The 24939-nt window shown below is 39.2% G+C and overlaps 1 protein-coding gene across 2 annotated transcripts in view; it reads left to right on the forward strand.

The window, feature by feature from the left end:
• The first annotated feature begins 7819 nt into the window (after positions 1–7819).
• Positions 7820–24939, forward strand: part of BTAF1 (B-TFIID TATA-box binding protein associated factor 1) — a 43440-nt gene continuing 26320 nt past the window's right edge. The window contains exons 1-7 of one of the 2 annotated variants that reach the window (XM_053949536.1): positions 7820–7892; positions 16849–16972; positions 18027–18141; positions 20522–20668; positions 22486–22649; positions 22938–23074; positions 23724–23835. In XM_053949536.1, the coding sequence (XP_053805511.1) occupies positions 7879–7892; positions 16849–16972; positions 18027–18141; positions 20522–20668; positions 22486–22649; positions 22938–23074; positions 23724–23835 (813 nt within the window). In that variant the 5' untranslated portion in view covers positions 7820–7878. The remainder of the gene's footprint in view (positions 7893–16848; positions 16973–18026; positions 18142–20521; positions 20669–22485; positions 22650–22937; positions 23075–23723; positions 23836–24939) is intronic. The other variant, XM_053949535.1, reaches the window with a different exon arrangement.

Raw genomic sequence — 24939 nt, forward strand, 5'->3', positions numbered from 1 at the left:
AAGTTATAACAGTTCTAATATATATAACTGTTGAACTCAACTCTCAGAAAACTTCTTTTCTCTTGCTGTCCTGAAGCCATATATTCATTGGATTTTTATCAGATGGTGAAGTCTTCATGCCAGCTTGCTTGGAGCTATGATCATCTTGAGTTAGGAAATATTCAGCTGATTCCTGGAAAATCCTGAAAGTTCACATGAGCTGTGTGCAGAAGGCTGATTCCCAAGAATGGCTTGGGAAAAAGAGAGGTGAGCTCCAACAGAAAACCAGAAGACAAGGATACAAGTAAATTTCTATGTAGAAATCTGCAATGTATAGCATTCAGTTTTCTGAGTGAAGAACAAGGTTACCTATAAAAGGGCTAGAAAGGTTTGCATGTGATTGTTTTTTCTCTCAGCTGAGGCAAAAGGGAAATGACCTACAAGGAGCCACAAGTGTAATTCGGATCCTTCCCTGTTTATTGCATCTGCAGTAACTGCTAGCAAGCTGCAGGGTTTCTCTTTGTGTGTGCAAAAATGATCAGTGATGTTACCCTTCAAATTTGGGGTGCACTACTACAACCAGTGTGCCAGGTCCAGCAGTTCAATGACATAAGCAGCATCTTCTCAAAGAAGATCAATTCTTTCTTAAAATGTCTTAGGTGAAGCATCCAGAAATGCAGGCACCCAAAGGTCTTTTGTGGCCTAAGAACCTGCTAAGTGCTGAGAAAAGAAGGAAGGTATCCCCCATCTGGGGTTTAGCAAGAGGGTATGAATCCTTGGCCGCTGTGAAGAGCAGTTTATTTAAATGTGTGTGCAAACAAAAAGCAATAGCTTCCATGCTGTCACCAACCACTAGAGCTTGTTTCCTCTCCAGGCTGACTGTTCCTTGCTCCAGGTGTCAGCAGACTGTGCTTTACTGGTCCCAGTGGACAGCAATTACCAAACCAGCAGCTCCCTTTCTTCCTCTCGTGGGGAGCCAGAAAAACAGATGACAAAAACAAACCAGGTGAGAAAGCAACTTGATTCTTTGTCCTTCTGAGATGAGAAGCCAATGCAGAGGTTGCAGGGAAAGGACAGGAAAAGAAATGTTTTAAAAAATAAAAATGAAGGATGGAAAATGAAAATGCAAGTATCAGGGTGGGAGAGTCACCAGTGTGAGGGAAGAAACATGCAAAAGGTGCATATGTAAAAAGCTGGTGAAAGATTACTGGGTATAAAAAGAGGACACATGCTGGAGGAGGAGTTCCTGGCAACTTCTTATCTGGGTCTTCTACGTTGTGCATGTGTGAGCTGATGTAAATAACAGTTATCAAAAAAAATACAGGAGCACTCAGATCTCTAATCCTACAGTAAAGTCATGTGGGATCTTAAAACTAATTAATGCTTCTCTCTAAGCTTTAAATTTAGTCTATGTGTAGTATAATATCCTGTTGATATTCCCTGTAGAATCCAATGAGAATTTCAGGCAATCAAGTAAGAAACTACTCCACAAACCTATTCCACATTGAAAACGAGCTCAGTTTTTACTGGGTATCAGGAATCCTATCATTTGAGGAATCTGTGAATAAAATTCAATTTGTCTATTACAGGTACATACCTGTCTTATCTCACACTTTCAGGACAGCATAAAAACACACTATAATGTTGGTATTACTGTACCCATCACACAAAACTTATAAATTAGTTAAAGTGTAACAAACAAATCTGAAGTAACTCTCTAAGAAGTACAACAAGCAGGTCAATACAAGACATACTGAAATCAGGAGACATTTATTGCTTTATGAGGAACACTCAGGACTGAATGTTCCACAAAGGAAGATGAAAGAACCCTCAACATAGATAAGTCTGATAAAGTTGTTACAGATGAGGATGTTCCCCATGTAGTTCTTCAAATGGCCTCTTCTAACATAAACAGAAAGAAGTTTTTACTTTCAGAGTTATACTACCAAACAAAAGTCCATAAAACAAGATTAACTCTTTTAGGAGAAGAAAACAGAATTCAAACTGCTCAATCTGTTTATCTCAGTCCATCTTTGAGATGCACAAAGTAAATTTTAAAAAAGTATAAACAGGTATATCCAAATGCTGGAGCTGATTGATCCTTGTCTGCACACTTCAGATGAAATATCGGATCATCCCATCCTGGTATCAACATCATGTTGTAGATATTCAATAGCAATTCTGGTATACAGTAAATGGCAAATTATGGTATTCACATTACATGCTGGAAATCTTTCACAGGCCTAAAATATATTCTGAGAAAAAAATATTTGCAAATTAAAATAAAAGAAAAACAGTTACTCCTTTCTATCACTTAAATATAGGAGTTAAAATATATAGAGAGCAAAGGGTACGTGCGCCAGACTTGTTTTTAAATCTAATTTAAACTCATTAACTGCTGCAGAACTTGTGATGATGGCCACAGATTAGCTTTCTTTTTTATCTTTGAAAAGCAACAGCTTTTGGAAAGAGCTGGACTAGATGTGAAACCTCTGGCCTTGTTTATTCAGCATTATAGTGTGCTTCTGAATCCTTATGTCCCTGATGACAGAGGTGCTTTTCTATTTATGCTCTTTGTATTCAGTTTGTGCACACAGGAATTATATGCACTTTTTTTTAACTGTACAGACCAATGTCCCTCTTGCTTTAGGTCAGGAAAAAATAAAGAACAGTCAGACTACTGAAATTAAATAAAGAAAAAAGCCCTTAAAACCACACAACTTTAGATAATAGAAAAATTTAGTAAAAGGTCTCTAGTTGTTTCTGTCATGTTGTTTTCATGTTGCATTTTTCCACAGGACTATGTAGAAAGACCTTTAGGTCTATATAAGACTTTATAGGAAGAGTTTGACCTCATTATTTCCCTTTCTCTTTGTCTCTGACTGGCTCCTTTGTGTCTGCTACCTTGATCCAAACAAGCCCAATTAGATACTTGACATCTTGACATGAGCTTTTCTCCCCTTCAGTTACTGTTAATCCCTTAATACTTCAGAATTAAGTTTATTTACTGAATGTAAATTTACTTTAGTTACTTTCTTGACATAGAAAGTGGTGTAGTTCCATGCACAGAGACGTCAAAAGAAGGAAGCTTTAAATGTAAACATAACAGCTTGTTTGAATAAAAGACCAACTGTATGAAATGGATAGATAATACCATTTCCTAAAAATGCCACAGGAACAATAAACTACCCAAATTATAAAATATTTATTTAACTTAGGATAGCATGGATAACTGCTAGACAAAACAAATAAATTTACAGGTTTTGTACATAAAAGGTTTTCAAAGGACATCAGTAATTTATGTCTTCATGTGTTATAGGGTAGAAAACAGAGCTGAGTTAGAAAATGGGAAATTCATGATCATGGAACTAAATGCTGAAGAAATTAGAGTCCATGGCTACTAAAAACAAGGTGGTTGTACAACCTTATACAACAAGGTTGATCACTTGTACAGAATATCTGTTTCAAATGGATATAGGCAAGAAGCAACACTTCTGAACAAGTTTGTGCCATCTCATGAGATAAAATTCCTGAAATCAGAAAATCACAAGAAGAAAAACACAAGTTTTCCCTCTCTATTTGTCATATCATGAGCCTCTCATTCAGGAAAATTGTCACAAATTGACAATATTAAATATGATCAGAGGTAATGAAATCTAATGAGATAGTTACACAGCTCTGGTGACATTGGAAATCTTTTAGAAGTTGGTGATTTTCACTACCTAGTGGTTATTGCAATCCTATTTGATGTCGAGAAATTGAAGCCCATCAGACATTTTTCAGAAATGTTGCTGCTGGATGTTGTGGGTGGCAATGCTTTGCCCTGATTTGTCTCTCAGAATCCAGCACTTCCTTGGTATCTGAGGTGTTTTTAAACTACTAGAGCTATCAGCCAGCATCCAGCCTCCAGCCACCAGCACTTTTTGTGAAGAACTTAAAAGGAAGGCCATGAACAAGTCGACTTTCTATTAAGAGGCTTTCCAGAAGGTTATGCAGCTACTAAAAATCCTCCTTGGAGTAAAAGTAAGACAATTAAAAGCCATGAGTTGGCATGGAAACTAGTGAAAAAATAAATACACCTTTAAATAAAAATCAAACAGAATAGCAAGAGACACTATTAGAAAGAAACAAGAGATTAATCAAGAAAAAAAAATCCTTCAGCAATCAGAACTCTGATTTTAACAACACTACTAAAGAGGGGCCTAACCTACAGAGATAAAATGTCAAATAAAAACAAGGAAGATTAAATAATACTTGAAGAAGAAGCAGATAAATATATAAAAACAAATAAGAATTTTAAAGTTTAAATGTTAGAAATAGTCTACAAGATATCTATTTAGTTTGCAGACCTCAGAACAGAAAGCATTCTTAAGAAATACGTGTTGCAAAGAACCTGCACCGTTTACCTGCATAAGTTCATACTGCATAAATGTATCTCCCAGAAATTTTTCCCCAGATTATCAAAATAATCATAGTGATTAAAACACAAGCAGAGAATCTGTCTAAGCAAACTGCTAAGCAGGGGCAAGCTTCTAAGACTAACTTGTCTTCAGACAAGTTTTCCAAGGGAATTTGGAAATCAAATAACGTAAACACTAAAATACATGCAAGCTATTATGAAAATAATCTTTTTTTTATCAGACTAGAAGGCAGCAAATGCTATACCTACCACTACAGAGAGGCTGGTGTGATCCTGAGCAATACAAATCTACAAACCTTCAGGACACAAAAAACTAACTGGAAGTTAGTCTTCTAAGAGTCCTGAACATGTAAAAGATTATGTTATATCAGGTCTAATCAGGAGGGATCCCACCTGAAAAATGGTGCCTCTGTCATCTGCTATTTGCACAGCTGGAGCACTTGGAGGCTGCACCACTTTCTGCCTGGGCTCTGGCAGCCAGCAGGGCACATACCCGAGCTGCTGTCGCTGTGCATGTGCAGCCCGAGCAATAGGAGTTCACAAGTGAACACAGCTGGCAGGAGGAAGAAAGCAAAATAAAAACAGTTGAGATGTATGCAGGAAGTACTGATTGACACATACCAAAGGAGTGAAATTACTGAGTTTTATTTAATTTAGGAGCAGCTTGGAGAGAGTATACTGGCACACAACAGATTTTCAGGGGGGATTCTTTTAACAAAAGAAGGAAGGAAATGTATAGGTACTCCTTGAAAAATAGCTCCAAAAATGCAAACAAAATTGGTGTGACTTACAGAGGCGCTGAACAGATGCATGGACAAAGAAGAATTAGTTTTCATAGGGTGTAGGGAAAGGATTGAGCAGAAGATACAAGTGAATAGTTAAGTAATGATGTGCTTTACATAAATGTCACATCAAAATACAAATATATATGGTGTGATACTTGAATTAATTGTGTTTGAGTCCAGAATGTCTGGAATAACTGATCATTCTTTCTGTCTTTTGCAGATTGTTTTGCTGGAAGTGCAGTTTTTAATAATTTCAGCAAGTACTCAGTGCATACGACCCACCACCAATATTTTCCCTGCATTTATTTTTATCAGGTAGGAGCTGTTCAAAACTAATTTTATTGCATATTTGATGTGCCCTCTGCCTTGACTGCTATTAAAACTGTTTTTAAGGAACCTAAGAGGAAATAGGATGTTAGAATTAGAAATATCACCTGAGGATCATTTCAATAACGTCCACAGCAGGACAGGACGGCTGCTGATTCCTGGCTAAACAAACACGGAAATACTATCAGGGATGTTTGCTATGCATCCATGTCAACAGCATCAAACATACAAGGAAAATATCTCTGCCTTCAGTCTGTTCCTTGCTGCTCCATACCCCAGTTCCCTGCTTCCCTCCCCATACATGGCTAAATCAAACACGGACACACACAGGAGCAGGTATGTGCCTGGGATCATGGGCAGGGACCCAGGCAGGTGCACCTGCAGCACAAGGATATGGGGTGGCAGAAAGGAAGGTGTGGGGAGTTTTTGGAGTACTCTGGTGAGAGGCTCCTGGCCTCCAGCTAAACCCACTGTACTTTTTGTGTGTATTCAGCTACAGAAGGTATATTGAGCTATTTAAAGGTAGCTACTGTATCACAGCCATGACAGGCAAAAGCCATTACCTGGGTCGTGGAGTGTGACAAAACCCATGTCCACCACTGAAAAACAGGTCTGTGTTTTGTTCTGTGCTCAGAGGCCTCAGGCTGACTCTCATTGCCAGTGTTTGGGGCCACTCCAATGCCACTTTCCAGTTGCCACAGTGCTCCCACCAAAGGGCAGGAGAAGAGACAGGCAGGAAAGCAGCACCCCTGGCATACTTTAGGAAAGGCTGAAGTATAGGCTGGACCTGCACGGATAAGGATAGATTGAAGCATTATCCCAGTGTCAAAAGACAGTGATAATGCAGACAGCATTAGAATGTTTGTTTGGAATATGTGCTCGTGGGGACGGAATGAGTGAGCCCATACATGAAGAGTTAACTCTTTGGGGAGAGAGAGACCAACCAGAAAGACTGGTGAGCAGAAATCCCTCTAGAAGGGTTGGGTGTGAAACACTCACACCACAATGGGCTTCAGAGGAAAACTTTATCATACTGCACTATGCAAATTCATGCTTATCCAAGGCTATGCCATCACAGGAAAAAAAAAAAAATCTATTACTTTGTTTCCAACTTATCACATGAAAGGTTACCTACGTCAGCTAACTTTATGTACCAGTCTGGGACCATTAATTTAAATGATTAGTCGAAGGCTAATTTCTTCATCTGGATCTGATGGAAGCTGATAGCGAGCACTTGGGAGCCTGGTGTGCCTGCCCGGAACGAGGGGCAATGCCGGGCCGGATCCCAGGGATCTTTCAGCATCGCCCGGGGCCCGCCGGGCTGGGAGGACGGGCCGCTGTCCCAGCCGGAGCGACGGCAGAGAGCGGGAAAGAACGTGGCCCCTCACACAGGCGCCGTGGCCGGGCCGGACCAGCCGCCCCGTCGCTGCCCGGCGTGGCTGGCGACGCTTATAAACCCTGGGGTGTTCCCACCCTCGTGTGCCATAATCGCTCTGCGGTACCAGCCCGCCGTGCCACAGCCACCCCTCATTGCTGCGGGGGCTCCAGGGCGCCCGTCCGCAAGGACGGTGGGGCCGCGCGACACAGCCCGGCCACAGCGCAAGGCATGCCGGGGGTTGTAGTCCCACCGGCAGCGACTTCGCGCCGCAGCACCGGGCATGGCCGATGGACGGCGGACCTCGGCAAGAGCGGGGTGCGGCGTTGGTTCAGCGAATACCGACCGCCCTTTCCCGCCGTGTTGCGAAGGCAGAAAGGCCATCACCCAGTAGACATGAAAAGAAAAGCGTTTACTCCGCGTTCTCGTGTCCTTTTCTCCCTTCAGGGCTCGGGACTGGGGCTCTCTCCTTTGAGTTCGCCCCCCCCACCGCCCTACAGATGGAACGCCCCGGCAGATGCCGGCACCCCCCCAGCCGGCCCGGCGGGCTCCATGGCCGATCCTGCTCAGTGCGGGCGCTGCGCGCTCCCGCCCTCCTTGCTCTTAGAAGCGCTCCTGCCATTGGCTGCGGCTGGGCGCTCTTGCCAATCAGGAAGCGGCTCTCATGGAGGAAGGGAATAAATACAAGATGGCTGCTCATATAAAACCAGGCATTGGGCTTCGCCCCGGTGATGGGGGAATCGAGGCTTTAACCCGCGCTCCGAGGGTCTTTCGCCGCTCTCGCCCACGCCGCCGCCGCCCCGCCCGGGGGAGCGACACTCCGACCGCCGCCGGCCTCTGCCGCGCTCAGGCGCTGCCCGCGGATCGCCGGCGGGGCCGAGGCCGGGTGCGGCGCCCCAGGCCCGAGCGAGGCCCAGCGCCCTCCGCCCGGGCAGCACCCCGGCCCCCCCGTCCCGCCGCCCGCCGTCAGCCAGGCCCGGCTCCAGGCGGCCATGGCCGTCTCCAGGTCGGTGGGAGCTGGGAAGAACAGGGGGAGTTGGGCCGATAGCGGCGACCCGGCGCTCCCGGCTCTCCGTGTGGCCTCGTGCGGGGGGGGAGGACGGGTGCCCGCTTTCCATCTCCTTTTTGCTTCGGGAGCTTGCGGAGACCTCGCCGCGGCCGCCCCGCTGGGGTCTGGGGGTGCCTGTGTGCTCTGGCGCCTGGGTTTGCGTCCTGGCCTGGGGCGAGTCCCGTGCCCCCTCCCTTCCTCGGGCCGCAGGGGCTCTGCCTGGGGCGTCTCGGGCTTCCTCCCGAATTCGACGCCTTCGTTTTGTTGGCCAGTCTTTCCTAGGGTGGTTAAACTGATAGGGAATAGGAAACTATGTTACTGAGTCCCAAAAACTGGCGAGAAACTGTTTTTTGCGTTTCAAAGCCCTTGGTTGTAAAGTAACCAAAATAAAACAGGCTTCCATGGAGAAAAGTGATCGCTGTATTCTGGCTCTGCCTCAAAATGTTGGGCAGTATCTGCTTGCACACATGTGCTTTGGGGTGTGCCAGCGTTTAAAGCATTCACAGATACAGAGGTGTGTCTTAACAGAGCTGTTTTATAAAAAATGCTGACCACAAATTTTTCTTTTTTTTCTTTTTTTTCTTTTTTTTTTTTTTTGGTGTGTGTGTGAAACGGGCGGGTTAAGCTTCCGAACAGGATAATTGAAAGGAAACCATAAATCCAAATTAAGCTTGTGATAGATTAGCTCCAAGTCACGTGTTGTAGTATCTCTACTTCCAATGTGCTATCACAAAAGTAAATTCTGTTTCAGTAGCTGTGTGTGAATAAGTTTGCAATTCTATGTAGCAAAGTAAAGGTGTGCACATTTATAATGAAATCAAAATTAATGGCAGCAATGCACCTTTTAGGGTCTTCTAGTAGAAGGTGTTTTAAGCTTTGTAGTTTGTACAAAGTATCCCTTTGTTTTATTCTACTCTTATTTTTTTATCAACTTGTTATATGTTGGTTGTGGCTTTTTCTCATCCCCCAAATCTGTCCAGAAGAACGTGGAAGTAGTAAGGACTGCTGTAACAAGATTACCGTGTACATTAAAATAAGTCATCATGTAAAGTAGAGGAGTCGTCTAATTACATTAGGTCTGGTCAGTCTGCTTAACCAACCTTGCTAATGTATATGTGATATAGAGGCTAACAGGAATATCAAGATAGAGCTTTTCAGCTGTGTGCTGAGGCCGTGTCTGCTCTAAAGGCTGGTTTCCATTTCATTACCAAGGTTGCTTTAGTGGAAAACAGCAGTACAAAGATTTAGTTAACACCTTTTGGGAACTGAAAGTAAAACTAGATGTGGCTCATTCGAAGATTCAGTGTGAAGCACTGACAGTTGGTGTGTTCATAATAATGTTATATATTGCTTCATATTATCGTTGTAGTATCCAAATGTTACACAACTGAACACAAGGTATTGAACGTCAGTAGAGGTGCTGTAAATACTGGTGAGTTGGTAGAGAGTTGTTTCAGCTTCATGTGTAACTTAAGTAAAAGAATACACATTTTGGAGTGCTGTAACATCTTGACTATTCCTGGTGAGCACCAATGTCTATATAATTGTAAGAAGTAATAGTGTGTGAATTTTGTCTGTCTGTGTCCCTTTGAAGTCCCTATGCAGCTCCTGATAAATGGAGTTTCCTTTCTGCTGCTGGACCATAGGAACGCTGATACAGTGTTGGTACTGCTTTTGGAAATAAAGATACCTTTCTTCACCTTTTAGTTCAGAACACTGAACTTCAAAGGTCCTTCCCTTTCAGACATATTACAAATAATTGTTTGTGCACTTGTGTGTATAACTACATAACTATTTTTTGTTTGGTTTAGTTGGCCAAGCATCTGTTCTAATTCCACTTTTCCTCTAGGTAGTTACAGTTACTTTTTTTATTTATTTTACCATAATATTTCATTGTTGAATGCCTCTTACATGTACAAGTTTGGAGAGTGAGGAAGAAGCTGAATCAAATTAATCTTTCTCTAAAGTCCACAGTCCTTGTGGAGTGTATACCAAGCATTACTATTAACAATAATTTCATTAGGTATATTGGAACAACTCTTTTAAAAATAACTTGTTTTGGAAGCGAGGGTTGGAATAGTTTTACATTCTCAATAAATTATCAGGTAGTTGTTTTCCTAGGAAAGTTTAATTTCTGCTTTTTGACCAGTTGAAAACCTCTTAAAAAACCCTAATCTGTTCAGGGAGATCCAAAAAAACATAGGGAATGCTTTGAAATACCTCCACATTAGATTGAGAATTTGGAGCTTTGCTATTAGTATGGTCATCTTAAAAGTAATTGTAACTAATTGTAACCTATTGACAATAAAGTCTGATATTTAATTCTGCATTTTATGTTGCATGGATTGAAGACCTCCTTCTAGAAAACATTTGTGTTGATGCTCTAGAAAACAGACATAAAGCAAAACAGTAAGATACCTCATCCCAAAAGGTGTTGCAGAATATTTGCACTGTATATGTTGATGTCTTTGGTAGTTTATGCTGGAGAGACTAATGAACACCATCCTCCAGAAGCAGGGATAGGTGGGTGGGAAGGTTGGTTTTTCTTCTGTGAATGTGCAAACCAATTTGGTAGGCCTTAGCTTCTGTCACCAATCTCTGTCACTTACTTCATCTTACAGATGAATAAGTATAATGTTTGCATAGGTAATAAAAAAATCCCAATGTTTTTGATAGTGGAACTGAGAAGATAAAAAGGAAGTGAAAAGTTTTGCTTCAGCTTCATTCCTGCAAAGTGCATGATCCAAGTGAACAATTGCAGTGGTTCACTAGTGATCTTTTGAGATACTTCAGAAGACAAAGTAATACTCCCGAGAGGATGACAACTCATAGATTACTCAGGATGGTAGAGTTTCAGTAGGTAATAAAATTATGATAGTCCTTCAGTATCTAATAAAACTTTTTTTCCAGTTTCTTAATGTGTTCAAAGGCACCCCATGTTATTGTAACACCAAGGTGTTAATGCCTTTCTCCTGTTTTTGAGTGCCTTTGAGTATGAAGGAGAACCAATGTACTTTTAAAATGTAACAAAATTAGGAGGCTGGTAAGGTGCATTAAGAGTAACCAATTTTATTTTAGTTGGTATAGCCTTTAAGTTCTCTCTGAAATACCTTGAAGACAACCTCTTCAGGGTATGTTCAAGACAGTTCCTTACCGAAATATAGAGAGCATTATTTACGACACTTGCAACCCATTCTTGATTTGATCTGTGTAAGAGTAATAAAAACTCGTTTTCTAGAGTTTTCGGTGGTTTTGTTTACTTGCATTTGTGTATGACTGGTAATATGTACATTAGGAACCTAGTTTTTATTTTAAAGTAAATAATGTCAAAAGGCTGTGAGAGTAAAGCTCCTGTGAACTAAGCAGGCCTCATGTATTGCTCTCAGCTTTTGTAGGGCTGTGACTTCCCAAGAACAAGTGGCTGCACTGGCTGGCATCATTACTTATATAACATTTCAGATTTAATACTGCATCAAAAATCTCTTACATGCACTGTATACCTTTTAGAATTTTTTTTTGAGGTTATCACAGACTTTCTCCATGAAGAATTTAGCTTTTAGCTTCTGTGGAAGCTATTGCTTCATGGCTGCTCTTGCATAAAAAGCAGGAGTTAACCTGAGCAAGTATGTGTTCATTACTGCTTAAAGGCCTATGCCCAAAGCATTAGAATAGATGTTCTATAATCAATGTGCTTCTGGGAGTTCAGACTCAAAAGAGGGGAAAGAATAATGTAACTCTTCCCATGTTGGTGGAGATTAACTTGAAGACCAGAACAGTGGACTGCCTTCTGTGCTGCTTGTTGTGGGAGGGCTGGTACAGTCAGGGGAAGGGGGGAAGCAGAGCTAGCATGTGCACTGCTGCCCAAATGAGATAGAGCTCTCAGTTTCTCAGACATACTTTTCTGCTGGACTGAAGTGAAAATTGAAAGTCAGAATTGCTTGCTGATAAGAATGCCAACCTGCTCCAGCAGATGGAATTTGAATAGTCACTGAGGTGTTCACTTTGTAACTTACTGATACACATCTTGTATTAGTCTGTCCTGACAGCTGCTTCAACTTGCAATTCTCTCTCACAGGTTTTGTAATGTAATTGGTCACATTTTGGGGTGCATTGTTAGTTGTAGATACATATGTAATAGTTAACAAGTAAAACTTGTACAGCATAAAGTTGTAGATCATACATGAAACATACAGTCCATATGGAATTAATTATACTAATTTTAGCATTTGGTTGGATTCCATATGCAGTGTATAGTACTGTGACCTGGTGTGGTCATGGAGCTGTTGTGTCATTCCAGATGTTCCTTCAGCTGCTCTGTAGGAAGCAAGATTTCCACAGTCCCACCTTCATAACTGTTTGCACACCTAGGAGAAGTAAAATCACAATCCATTCTTTGTGTGTCATTGCACTTCTGGGTTTTGTTCTGAATTCTGTTGAGTGGGTTTTTTTCTCTTACTGGCTGATTGACTATTTGAAAGTTGCTTATTTGATTACTTAACTGTTCATGTGAGTGAGTGTTTAGAGCTGACCAAGCTAGGATTTGACCAAATCATGAAGTGACAGCAGAGGACTGTCAGGTCAACAAGAAGAGTCAGACTCCATTAGAACTTAGGTTGAATTTCACCCTTGTCAAGTCTAAAGTTTAATTTAGGGATGTTTTCAAGGTGTCTGGGCTATTTCTGTATTAAGAAATAGTGCCTGGGAGGAAGTTTTCTGGATGTTGAAAATACCAACTCCTAAGAGGATTCTCTTGCTTTCTGATGGGTGCTAGCTAGCAGCTTTTCAAAGCACTCTAGGCAGAGCTTGACATTACTGTTCCAGGGACTATGCCACTAAGGATTTTTTTTGTACAGTCACGCAATTTTAATGGGTTGGAGGATATGCTAAGGTAGTTGCAAGGTGTTCATACCAGATGGCCTTTACTATTACAGATTGCTCTCAGGACAGTTTAATATACTGGGGCACAGAGATGTAAAGTCCAAACAGGTCATTTCATGGGCAGCAGTCAGTTCACTGTCCCTTTTTCCCTTTGCTCATTGAAAGCAACCAATTGGGAGTTTCATCATCTGAAGCCCTGTGGGCACCCAGTCCAGTCAGAACACTTACACTGGGACAGTTGGGATCTTTATACAATGCAGCTGCACGTGTGTTCTTTTGCAAACATTTTGAAGAGACCGTTGCTTACACCTTTACCTTGGCATTAATTATCCATCTACTAGCTTTCTAATGCCTCTGGAGCTGAAGGGCTTTCAAGTTCACATCATCCTGTTTCCACAGGAGTGCCATAAGGTTCACTTTAAATAGTGTGACAACTGTCCCCTCAAATGGAGATCAGCCCTCTGTTTGGGGCAGCAGCAAAGAACTGCAGATTAGCATGAAGAGCAGAACAGGTAATTTATTGCGGCATTTGCCTCCTGTGCCTTGGTGAGGGTCATGTCTAATTTGGTTCAATGCTCAATGTGCAAAACTAGTGACCAGAAGATGGAATCACTGTGGTACCTGGAGAATGCCACCACTTAGTTGTGGTGGCTCTTCTGTAGGTGAAGCATCTCAGATGATACTGGATGCCTGTTCTTAAGCACCTGCATTGATGCCTGTGTCAGAAGCATCTCTAATGGACTTTGTGGAAGTGTAAAAGGTGTTTCTTAGAAGAAGAAATTGAGTGGAGTGCTGATCATAAGAACTTTGAATTGTTGCTCTCAGTCACGTCTTTCTGATATACTTCAACAGAGACTAGAAAGTCTTGGATTTCTAAAGTGTGAGGAAGAAATTACCTCTTTGAGCAAGGTAGTGCTTTGTGCTGAGCTCATACAGCATGAGTTCATATCAAAGTCATATATGGTTGCTGTCCCATTGATGAGATGTAGTTGACACAGAATTGGAGGATGACAGAAGGATCTAAACCATTGTTTAAGAGTTAAAAGTGAAGAACTTTGTATTTTTAAGTTCTGATTGCAGCAGTTAAGTGCAAAAGTAGCTTTAGAGATATCTTTAATTTTTTGCATGCATTTGTATTTAAATTTTCATAATAATTTACATTTTTTTCTCATAATTTACAAGTATTTTTGTTTTTATTCTTTTTCTTCCCCAAAGCATTCCTTGCGTTTCTGTTGTTTGCTTGTGTCTTCTATAGGCTTAGAACAATTTTTTTGACAGAGTTGAAGAATGTCATAAAATAATTAAAAATTTAATCTGCATTGTAGAGCATCTCACTCTACCACATTGCTTCACACTTCTGGGAATGATGTGAGGCATGTGGTGCCCTGCCTACATGTGCATGAGAAGCACATGCCACTAGAAAACTTGGTTCTCTCTAGTAACTTGTTTAGAGACTGCTAGTTTGTTCTGAAAATGAAAACCTTGTCACAATTTAGGAAACTTCTTTTTAAACTGCAGGTACTCAAAACTAACTTGTTTGGAATTTTAGTGGGTTTTTTTCATTCTTAATGAAACTCAGACTGAAAGCTTTAATTTGAAAAACAAACCAACTAACACTGCTGATCATAGACAACTTTTTCAGTGCTACCTTTCCAACTCATGAAGAATTCTGGCTCTGCCATTCTCTGCTGCAGCAACACTGACACTTAATTTGAAAATCTTAATAGCTCCAAAATATTATCAGTTTGGGAATTTTACATCCTCCTGCGGGAGGAAAAGAGAATGATTAGTATGACCAGGACTATGTTAGTCAGACGTTGTTCGCTGTGTTTGCTAATCCTGTTTCCATGTATTTTGCTGGAGTTGAAAGCTGAAACCTTCCTGTAGTGATGTCAGACAAGTGAAAGATTTTTTTTTGTTTGTTTGGTTTGCATTTGTGTGTAATTTAAGCAGATTTTGGAATTTACAAATTCCAAACCAAGCACACTGTAGACTAAAGAAAACTCCAACAAAACAGAGTGTATTTTGTAGGTAACACAGCTTCAGAAAGTTGTGGGTTTTAGGTGTGGAGATACAGTGTTGTAACTATGTCTGGAATTTAAGTTGAGTTTTTGAGGGTAGGCTGACTTAGTGGTTTCCTCCTGTTTTGACTCATGAAGAGTTCTAGCTGGGGAAGTGGTCACAGTTACTCATTGTGCTTGACTTTGAGATTAAAAAAGATAATTTGATCATTAAAGGAGCTTGTGGTACAAGATGGCAAACTTGAGTATGGAACAATGAAGTTTCACAGAGAGCTGAAGAATGAAAGGGGTGAGAACAAGCAAGTTGGAGCAAACAGTGGTTCTTGTGAAAGCCACTGTGTTTTGTATTGAATAATAGTGACTGCTGGAAATCAGGTTGGGTCTTTACTGTCAGAAGTGCTGAAGAAAAAATACTGTCAATGAATGACGTACTTGGTATGTTTCTCATGGCTAGTCCACTATCAGGGATTCAGAAGTGTTGGATCTGTAAAACTTTTTTCTCCTTGACTGTGATCACACAAAGCTGCTGGATTAGATATATCTGGGATTTAATTTTTGTGACTTTAAAATAACTAACTAGTAAATCATAGCAATTGAAAGTCTAGTTTTATCTACAGAGATTGAAATAAGCTCACCTATTTCAGTAGTAGGAAGATGATTATTTCTAGGATGGCAGATAGCAGAATTGTGTCTAAGAAGTTATAATGATTTTAAATCTAATGAATACTTAATCTAATACCTCTAGTTATGAGAGTATTTGGGTTTTGGTATTGCCTTGGCCCTGCACTGCAATTCCTATTGTGTTGTGGCCCATTAAGATATACTCAGGATTAAGTACAGTTTAAGCATGCCAAAGAAAATACAAAATCCAGTGATGTTGGAAAGAGGTTTTGGTGGATTTTTTATCATCTTTTTACATTATTGGAACTAATGTCAAAGGCAATTTACATGAAATGTAATTAGTAGCAACAGACTAACAGGGACAAGGCATTTGTCCTTTCCTGTGTGTGCTCAAACTAAGGATGTGTGTTTATGAAGACAGTTGTCCAGAATACCTATATCTTTATTCTGCCAGGCTGGTCTAGGTGAGCTTCACTGCTGTGTTTTGTATTGTTGCATTCTTGGAGGAGTATTTTTATGATAAGTCTGGAATGAACAATTTTAATTACACTGTGTGAACAGGTTCTAGATTCTTATTCAGTAATAACCTCAGACTGCCCAATAACTAAAGCATCAACTTGGCACTCATTAGAGAGCTCTGATCAACCCACTGATAGTGGAGGGAGTAATGAATACTTGAAACTTCAGTCATGGATTTGAGTATCTAGATAGTTATGTGAATATATACGTAAAGACAGACTTTATTTCTCATTCAGTGACAAGAAAGAAATTTATTGTTCTACAAATAGATGATTGGAGTCTTTCACTAAATACAGAGTTACTGTGGAAACAGATCTGCTGTATTTTGTGGGAAGAGCAGAAGCATCAGATGACTTCCAAGCTGTAAATACAAGAGGTTTGGTTTTATGTATTTCAGGTAATTAGGGGGAAAAGATGTGAAAAGTAGAAATTTGCCATCGTGGAGAAGCAGAGTTTGGTGTTACAGATAACAGGCTGTGTTGTCAATAGAAGTGATAATGCACAATAGGAGCAGCTGAGCCCTCTGCTTTTTCTATCAAATAGAATTTGATGATCACTCACAAGATATTTGTTTCAAGATTGAAAATGTTCTATCACAGAACAAAGATGGCATTTTTTCTTGTAACTGAAGATTTTTTAAACTAGCATTTCTTACAATTACTTTTTTTTTTGTTACCAAATTAAATGTGCTTTTAGAACAGCTATGCTTAGTATTAGAAAAATAGTACATTATTCACCCTGCCAACTGACAGTCTTCAGGCAGACATCTCTTCTCTTTGAGTTATATAAACTGAAAAATGTGGGGGAATATTAATAGAAATGGACAACTGAGCTATGAATAGCGTAACTTTTTGGTTTTTGTCAATCACATTTAGGCTTGATCGTCTCTTTATTTTACTGGACACTGGTACAACACCTGTAACAAGAAAAGCAGCTGCACAGCAACTTGGGGAAGTAGTGAAACTGCATCCTCATGAACTGAATAATCTCTTATCTAAAGTAAGCATATGTTTTTCCCTAGTATTGTAATGGTGAGAATAAATCTAGTTTAAAGGGGTGTGCTTCTGTGGGAAGAAGAAAATGCATTGTGGTCTTGGTTTTTTCAAAAGTAAGAGAATGAAGAAAATTAGGGGGTGCTTCTGTTGAAGGTACTGTTCTGTCAGCTTCTGAAATTATTATGTAAGTGAGGTTTCACTTAGCATTCAATATTGATATTCAGCGTTTGCTGTAAGTTCAGACCTTCTTCTATAAAGAGAAGCTCTACTGCTTTACAAAGATTTCTGCACTTGCCTTTAAAGATTATCACTTCTGTGATAAAGCATTAAAAAAGTCAGAGGCTGCATATCTTTAAAAGGGCTGGAAATTGGGAAGAGTTTTCCATTAGCTTGAGACTTCAATCTGATCAAGTCTAGTAAAACCACCAAAAATAGTTCATATCTGACAGCTGGAGATGGCTCAGTGACCTCAGTTCTGTTCTTACTGAACAGGTGCTCTCACCACAATTGATGTTATCAACAGAGTGGCCCAGAAATCATTAATATCAAACTGCTTTCAGAGAAAGAAGTAGTTTTTCCAGATGTGTGACATAGTGATAAATTAGTTTTGAAGAGCATATATTGCTTCAAGTGATCCATGTTGTATCTCTACTTGGGTTAAATTACTTCAGGGTCTTAAGGTCTGTTAATCAATTTTGAACGCTTCCTTGTAGAAAAAAAGCCAGCAAGAAACCAACCAACCAAAAAAATAAAAACATGTCTCAAGCCTTGTTCAGTACCTGGAGGAAATCAAGCTTCAGTTTAACTGATTAGACTAAATATATCTTATAAACTCTTAAGGTCTGGCTCTGGCAAGTGTTCTGCTAAGCAGTGAGCAATATAGAGAAGGCTGGTGACATTTCTTGGTTTGTTTTATTGTCTTTTGTGTTTTTGTTTTGAATGCTATATTAATCCATAGCATTAAAGTAATTGTGTTTTAATAGAGCATAATAGCTGATGGATTTTTTTTGAAGTGCATTTTAAGCAAATACTTATTTATTATTCATCTCTCCTTAAAGGTGTTAGTGTATTTAAGAAGTACGAATTGGGATACTCGTATTGCAGCTGGCCAGGCTGTGGAAGCAATAGTGAAAAATGTACCTGAGTGGAATCCAACTCCAAGATCAAAACAAGGTGCTTCTTAAATTAATTGTGTATAACTCATTGTTTATCTTATGCAAACTGTCTGTGATATGAGACTTTTCAAGGCATCTGTGTCATTTTCTGTGAGCACAGACTTTTATTTGCATGCGGGTTGTTTGGAGCAGGGTGCTAATAATGCCAAGGTTATGGGTTCAGTCCCTGTATGGGCCACTCACTTAAGAGCTGCACTTGATGATCCTTCTGGGTCCCTTCCAACTCAGGCTATTCTATGATTCTGTGAAGTAGGACTGTAAGTAAATCTATTTGGCTTTAGATGCTCCTGATCAGTTGTATCTGACCTTTATTTCTTCCAGAATTCTTGTGCTTGTGCTTTGGAGCCTCATAAAGCTTTTATGAAGAAAAGGAATAACTAGTAAAATGTTTAACCAATCAACTTTGTCATGATAGTTTGCAGAAACTCTTTTCTTCATTGTTCCCTTAATCTGAGCACCTTTCTGAGAGAGGTGATATGGCAGTTTGCTCGAGTCTGTTCTATTTCTTTTCATCTGAAATCATTATGTTTGGGATGCTAGTTTACTTAATTGTTAAGTTATGTTTGATGTCCAAATCCATTGGTACTGTCTGTGTTCACAACTTTGTGGCACAGGTTTCAGAAATTCACTGACTTTTTTAAAAACAGACACACACACTCCCTAAAACAGCAACAGTGAAACTCACATCTGTTTGATATGATCTCATATTTGTTTCACTTGGTGCCTCCCAGTTCTGTTGGCTTTGAATTTGACAAGTTCTGCATTTTCCTTGTCTATTGTCTTTATTTTTGTAAACCATCCTATTTGCTCTCCTCCAACAACTTCTTTTCATGTTGAAGATTAGCACTCTCTTTAGTCTTTCCTCACCAGTCAGCTGCTTTGTCTTTTAAATAACTTTGTATTTCTCTGTGCTTTCTCTTACTTGTGTCCTCTTTGAGATGCACAGAACTCCACAGAGTCTACCTACATCTCTAGAGTACTGAAATTTACACATAGTGACAAAATTATGTGCTTTGTCTTGCCATCAGTGTCCTTCCTGGTGAGATCCAGTACTTTGTTGTCTGCTGTCGCTTTCACTGCTTAATAAACAGATGAATACAGAAAACTGGCAGAAATGCCTCTAAGATTTTTATTGAATGCAGTGTTGTGTAGGCATGGTTAAGGTTATTCATTTTACACCTTGTGTGCTTATTTGCCCATTAGTCTGTTCTGAGAGTCCTCCTTGGAGGAATCCCCCTGGATTCCTTAGTGCCCTTGTGACTTTGGGTTACCCAAAAGAGTTTAGCATCACCTGCGTGCTTGGAGTAGAGTGCATTAGTGAATGTCTTTTCCATCAGTTAAAGGACTGGTGCCACAGAGGGCTCCAGAATTAATTTCTACCTTTCAGTTTGTAGAAGGATGTTCTCCCCAGCTCTGTGCTAACCTGGTTCTTTTGATTTATTCTTTCATATGAATCCTGGCTAAAAGCTTTTAAATGTATTATGTTCACTGGATGCCCTCTTATCCACTTGTTGCAGCTCTTTAAGGACATTGATAATCAGGTTATTGAAAGGTTTTTGTTTTTTTTTTTTTTCCCAGAGCAATTCTCTCTCCCAGTGAATAATATTTATCCATATATGTAATAATTTAGTTATAGAATCATAGAATAGTTTGAATTGGAAAAAACCTTAAAGATCATCTAGTTTCTACCCCTTCTACCACAGGTAGGGACTCTGCTACTGTATACTCTGTCTTACCAAGGATAGAAGTTCATTTCACTTGTCTAGTTCAAGGATTACTTCTAGCATGCCTTTTGTACATGGAAGCTGGGTAACCTGTTAGTTTTAGAGTACAGCAGGCTTTTAAATGCATTGTCCAGTTCTGGCACATCTGCCTATCAGATTGTTAATGAAATTGAAAAGATAGTTGTGTGTTTAAGGAAAAGGTACTGTTTGGGAATATTTCACAGCTGGGTGTCAGCAGCCCTTTCTCCCACACCTGTTTAGACACTCTCCAGCTTCCCAACTTTGGATGCTTGGCTGGTAGGGATATGCAGCAGTGTTGGTGTGCTTGTGATACTATTTGTGAGCCATGTGCAGTTCAAAATGGTAAGCTGGCCCTACGTGTACAGAGAAGGCCTGGTGATAGGTCAGTGTCCAAGATTTTAAAAAGCTAAATTTATCAAGGGAAAAACATTTTTTTTTTTCTTCAGGTACATTTAGTGACGTATTTCAGTTTGTCTTTGTGAAAATGGAGCTTTTATACTTTGAATTAAAATGCTGTATGTCTGATGATTCTTTGGAGGAGAGATATTATTTCTTGCATTTCCTTTTATCTTCTGTCAGAATTTTGAACAAAAATTTCATCATGTTGTCCTTAATATTTTTTTTCCTACCTAGAACCAGGCTCAGAAAGTCCTAATGAGGATTCACCTTCAACAGATCGGTTGCGTTTTGACAGATTTGATATATGTCGGTTGTTAAAACATGGTGCATCTCTTCTTGGATCTGCTGGTGCAGAATTTGAAGTCCAAGATGATAAATCAGGTATCTATATTTTACTTGTAGACAAGAAAACATACTGATTTGAAAGAGTTTGTTATAGTAGCACTATGAACCATGGATTCTCAGAATGTTAGGAAATAATGACAGAAACTATCCCTCAACATATGGTTTGTATTTTCTTCCTCAAGTAACACAGGTTTTTAGGGGGGATGTATTGTTTGTTTGGGTTTTTGCCATAACAGTATTACTGTTTGTACAGTGGGGAAGAAGGGGTAGAAACATGAAAAAACATCAAAAATTTCTGTAGACTTTTTTAAAAGGGGCCGGCACTATCACTGCTTGTTCTTCCCCTGAACAGTGTTCCCACATACAGAAGCAGGATGTGGCTTATTTAAAATCTTGAAGGCTTCAAGTATAGAAAAATTGCATGAAAAATAATGTGATAAGACTGCCAAAGTTGGAAGATCAAATACCGGGGCCTGCGTGATGTTTTTTGTTTCAAGTGACTTGTCTAACATTTTTCTGTAATTTTTTTAGCTGGGAGTTGGTTTGTCAGTGTAATGGCAAACTGAATTATTTTAATCTAAGCTCTTTTTTTGTTATTACTGTACTTCCCTGTTCTTAATTCCAGGACATCTACCAGTTTCTGCACCAAATTAAGTGATGCTGGTGATAAGAATCTGACTGTGTAGCCCTGATTCCTTTGTTCCCTGTGTGTGATGGGTTGTGTGCAGGGTACTCAGAAGATCAGTAGCTCAGCAAGGAGCAGAACTTGTGGCTGCTGAAACTTGAGCAGTGTCCTGTCTTTTCAGGCTGGTTGTTAATTTATTGCTTGCCATCTTTTAAGCTAGATTAATAAAGTGGTGTACAAGTTTTACCTCATCTAATGAAACCCAACACTTCAGTTCATAGAAGCCTGATATTTATTCCAGTGCCACATGATTTCACATAAAAAACTTCAAGAATGAAAAGAAAAAACAAAATACAATATCAAAAAATAAGAAAATGAAACAAAAATCCTTAGTTGCTGCTTTTTTTAACTCATGGGAAAATGTAGTCTTGTTTTCTCTTCTGTGTTCTGTAGCAACTTCCCTTTTCAAGAAAGTAGACAACATGAATGGACATCATGTAACTTAATCTTTAGAATTAGCAGTCTTTGACAATTATTCCTGAGGTGATGTTAGAAAGGAAAAATATTTTTTCAGGAATGGAGGTTGCTTGTATTTGCTTGTCAGTAAAATGCAGTTTAAAAAAAACTTACTGGTACAGACAATATTAACTACTAGTTACTGCTCAACCTGGTGGGCACCCCAGAATTGTGTCAATATTGGTCATATACTTAAGAGTTTGTGCTGGTAATTGGAAAAAAAAAAAAAAAAACCAAAACTAAACAACCCCACCACAACACCAAGAAAGCAAAACAACAAAAAAAAACTCCTCCTGACTGGTTTCTGTACTGTGCATGTAAAGAGTGAAGTCTGACAGCCCTACCAGCTACAAATTTGGGTTGTTTGGAGATTTTATTCTACTTGGGTGCTAAAATCTTATATTTTTAATGTAAATATAGGTCCTCCCAAAGTCTAGGTGTTCTATACTTAGTGTTGAAACTTCACACGTTCTTGAGGTGGCATCTGTTAATTTCCAAAATGAACCTTACTTGATCACAGTTGAAGTACTTGTGTAGTTACTGTAGCAGAAAAGGTCTTCCTGGGTATCAGTGTGATTTGTTTTAGAAGATTGTATTAGCCAAGTACAATTTAATCCTGTAAATTTTGGCTTTGTTGTGTACATTGAGCAAGTCAGCAGTAAAATATCCGGTTAGAAATCTGACACATCTTCTTTTAAAATCCCTTTTTAAGGTGAAATTGATCCTAAAGAGAGGATAGCACGACAGAGGAAACTGCTGCAAAAGAAACTTGGCTTAGATATGGGTGCTGCAATTGGAATGAATACTGAGGATCTGTTCAATGATGAAGATTTGGACTACTCTCCTTCTTCAGTTTTACTAGTAAACAAACAACCTGTAGGTAAAACCTTGGGCTATTTGATTGCAAGGAATAATACAGTGGGTTTGCTTTATTTGAGATTCTGTGGCTATAATATTTCTATTTTAAATAAGACGATTTGCATCTAATGTGGTGTGCTTTGGCCTCCTGAGTTCTTGCATCCCATAGTTGCTTCTTGGTATTATTTGATGTCAAACAGTTGAAATGTTTGAAATGAAGGGTTGGGGAAGTTGAGAGCCTTGTGGGTTTGAGAATTTTTCAGGACTTCCATCATAAGAATTGACAGTGAATGACTTTTCTTTCAGACTCTTCAGGCTGCTGAGTTAATTGACTCAGAATTTCGAGCTGGTATGAGCAGTAGACAAAAGAATAAAGCCAAAAGAATGGCTAAGCTATTTGCAAAGCAAAGATCCAGAGATGCAGTGGAAACTAATGAGAAGAGGTATAATAGTGAACTGGTTTCCTTTTATTTCTGTTAAGCTGGGATTGTGATTTGATTTATCTGTTGAGAAACTTCCTACAGTCTTTGCATCTTAAATCTCTTATGTGCTAATTGTGCTGATGGTGGAAAGTTTGCATGCAGTGCTTGTTCCCAGGAGAGCTTTGTTGAGGACCCAGCTTCAGAGGCATCTTGACATAATGGGATGCTACAGCTGAAATGTGTGGTTTGTCCCTCTTATTAAATACGGCTTGAGAATAAAGCATGAAAACAGGGGATTTTAAGAAGATGAACAACTGAAAATTTAGGATACAATTTTCTGATGTGTGCTGTGTTCTTCACTGCAGTTTATAGTGGCATATTATTGTATCTACTGTGTTCATGAGTGATGAACAAAATTCTTGATCTTATTTAGGAATTGCTGGGTTTCTTGGATAAATCTGAGATGGATTGTGAATTTGGGCCAGCATTCTGCTGTCTCCTCACTGCATTTTTTGTTTTTACATGTAAATTCAGCTAACTGACATATTTCAGTGTTAAACCTCTTTGTTTTGTAGTCATGCCATACTTTATTGTATCTGAAGACTTCAATTGTAATTACTTCCCTTAAAGCATACCTTGAGTTCATAAACATGTACTTGCTCCTTCTCAGCAATGATAGCACTGATGGGGAACCAGAAGAAAAAAGAAGAAAAGTTGCAAATGTTGTCATCAACCAGCCAGCCACAGACTCCAAAACACTGGTAGAAAATGCTCAGGAAGAGGTATGGTATATTGTTCTGCTGTTACCAGGAGTGATCATTCTGTTTTTAGCGGAGTAATTTGAAACAAAGTTCCTTCACGTGCCCAAATTCTTTAGTCCATTTAGCATTCAGGGAAGTGGAATGAAGAATGTCATGGTCAGCTTACTTTTATACATAATGAAGCAAGTGAGCTTCTTAACTGTGTTACAGCATTGAGGAAGAAAACACATTTAATCCTTTGGTAGCAATTTGTGACCCAAATTAACATGAGTAGGTGGCTACAGGTGTCAGACCTGAGTATTAAACTGGAAAACTGTGCTAAACACTTACATGGTAGGATTACAGCGAGCCACAAATAATTTGATCTAAATGCTTATTTAATCTTTATTTAATCTTTGCTGTACTTTAATTAGGCTTAATTCTAAATTAAGTTCTATCTTTAATTGTTGAAGATTAAAACAATTACCTTAGTCTTGGAAAAAACTGCATTTGTTTCAATAGACTGAAAAGCTAAAAATTAAGAAATGTTAAACCAGAGTATAAATTACACATAGAAGTTTATTTGAGAAGACTTTATCTAGATAAATCTGTGTCCTACAAAGATAGTTTTCCAGACATAGTTCAGTAATTAAATTTTTATTTGCATAAAAATGGTTGGAAAACTAATCTGAAATATTAATGATAGCTAAAACCAGCAGCTATTCAGCCTGTAGTTGTCTTTCAATTGCTCTCTATATGTGATGATGTGAACTTACTAATTGTAGTAAAAATTCCTTTCCACAGCCATGTCAATTTCCGTGTAGAAAATTTTGGGATAGTGGATATGCTTTGGTTTTCATAAAGTGGAATGTGTTTGGAAAAGGGTGCTGTTTATTGCTGGATTCATTGACCTAATTTTGTTATGTAGTGTATTTTCAAACTGAGCCTTACATGTTATGTTCTTTAAAGGCAAAGTTCATAAAATTAAAGGGTCACTGGATAGAATAAGAAACTGCTTAATTTTCTTCTTTAGCATGATTTCTAAAGGAGAGGTGAATTCCAGAGCATCAAAATTAATTCCCATAGAGAAGAGGTTACACTGTTAACAGAAACTTCATAAACTTCTTAAGAGATCCAGTGCTAATC

The sequence above is a fragment of the Vidua chalybeata genome, chromosome 8 (assembly GCF_026979565.1).
Source record: "Vidua chalybeata isolate OUT-0048 chromosome 8, bVidCha1 merged haplotype, whole genome shotgun sequence".
In the NCBI taxonomy this organism is placed as follows: Eukaryota; Metazoa; Chordata; class Aves; order Passeriformes; family Viduidae; genus Vidua; species Vidua chalybeata.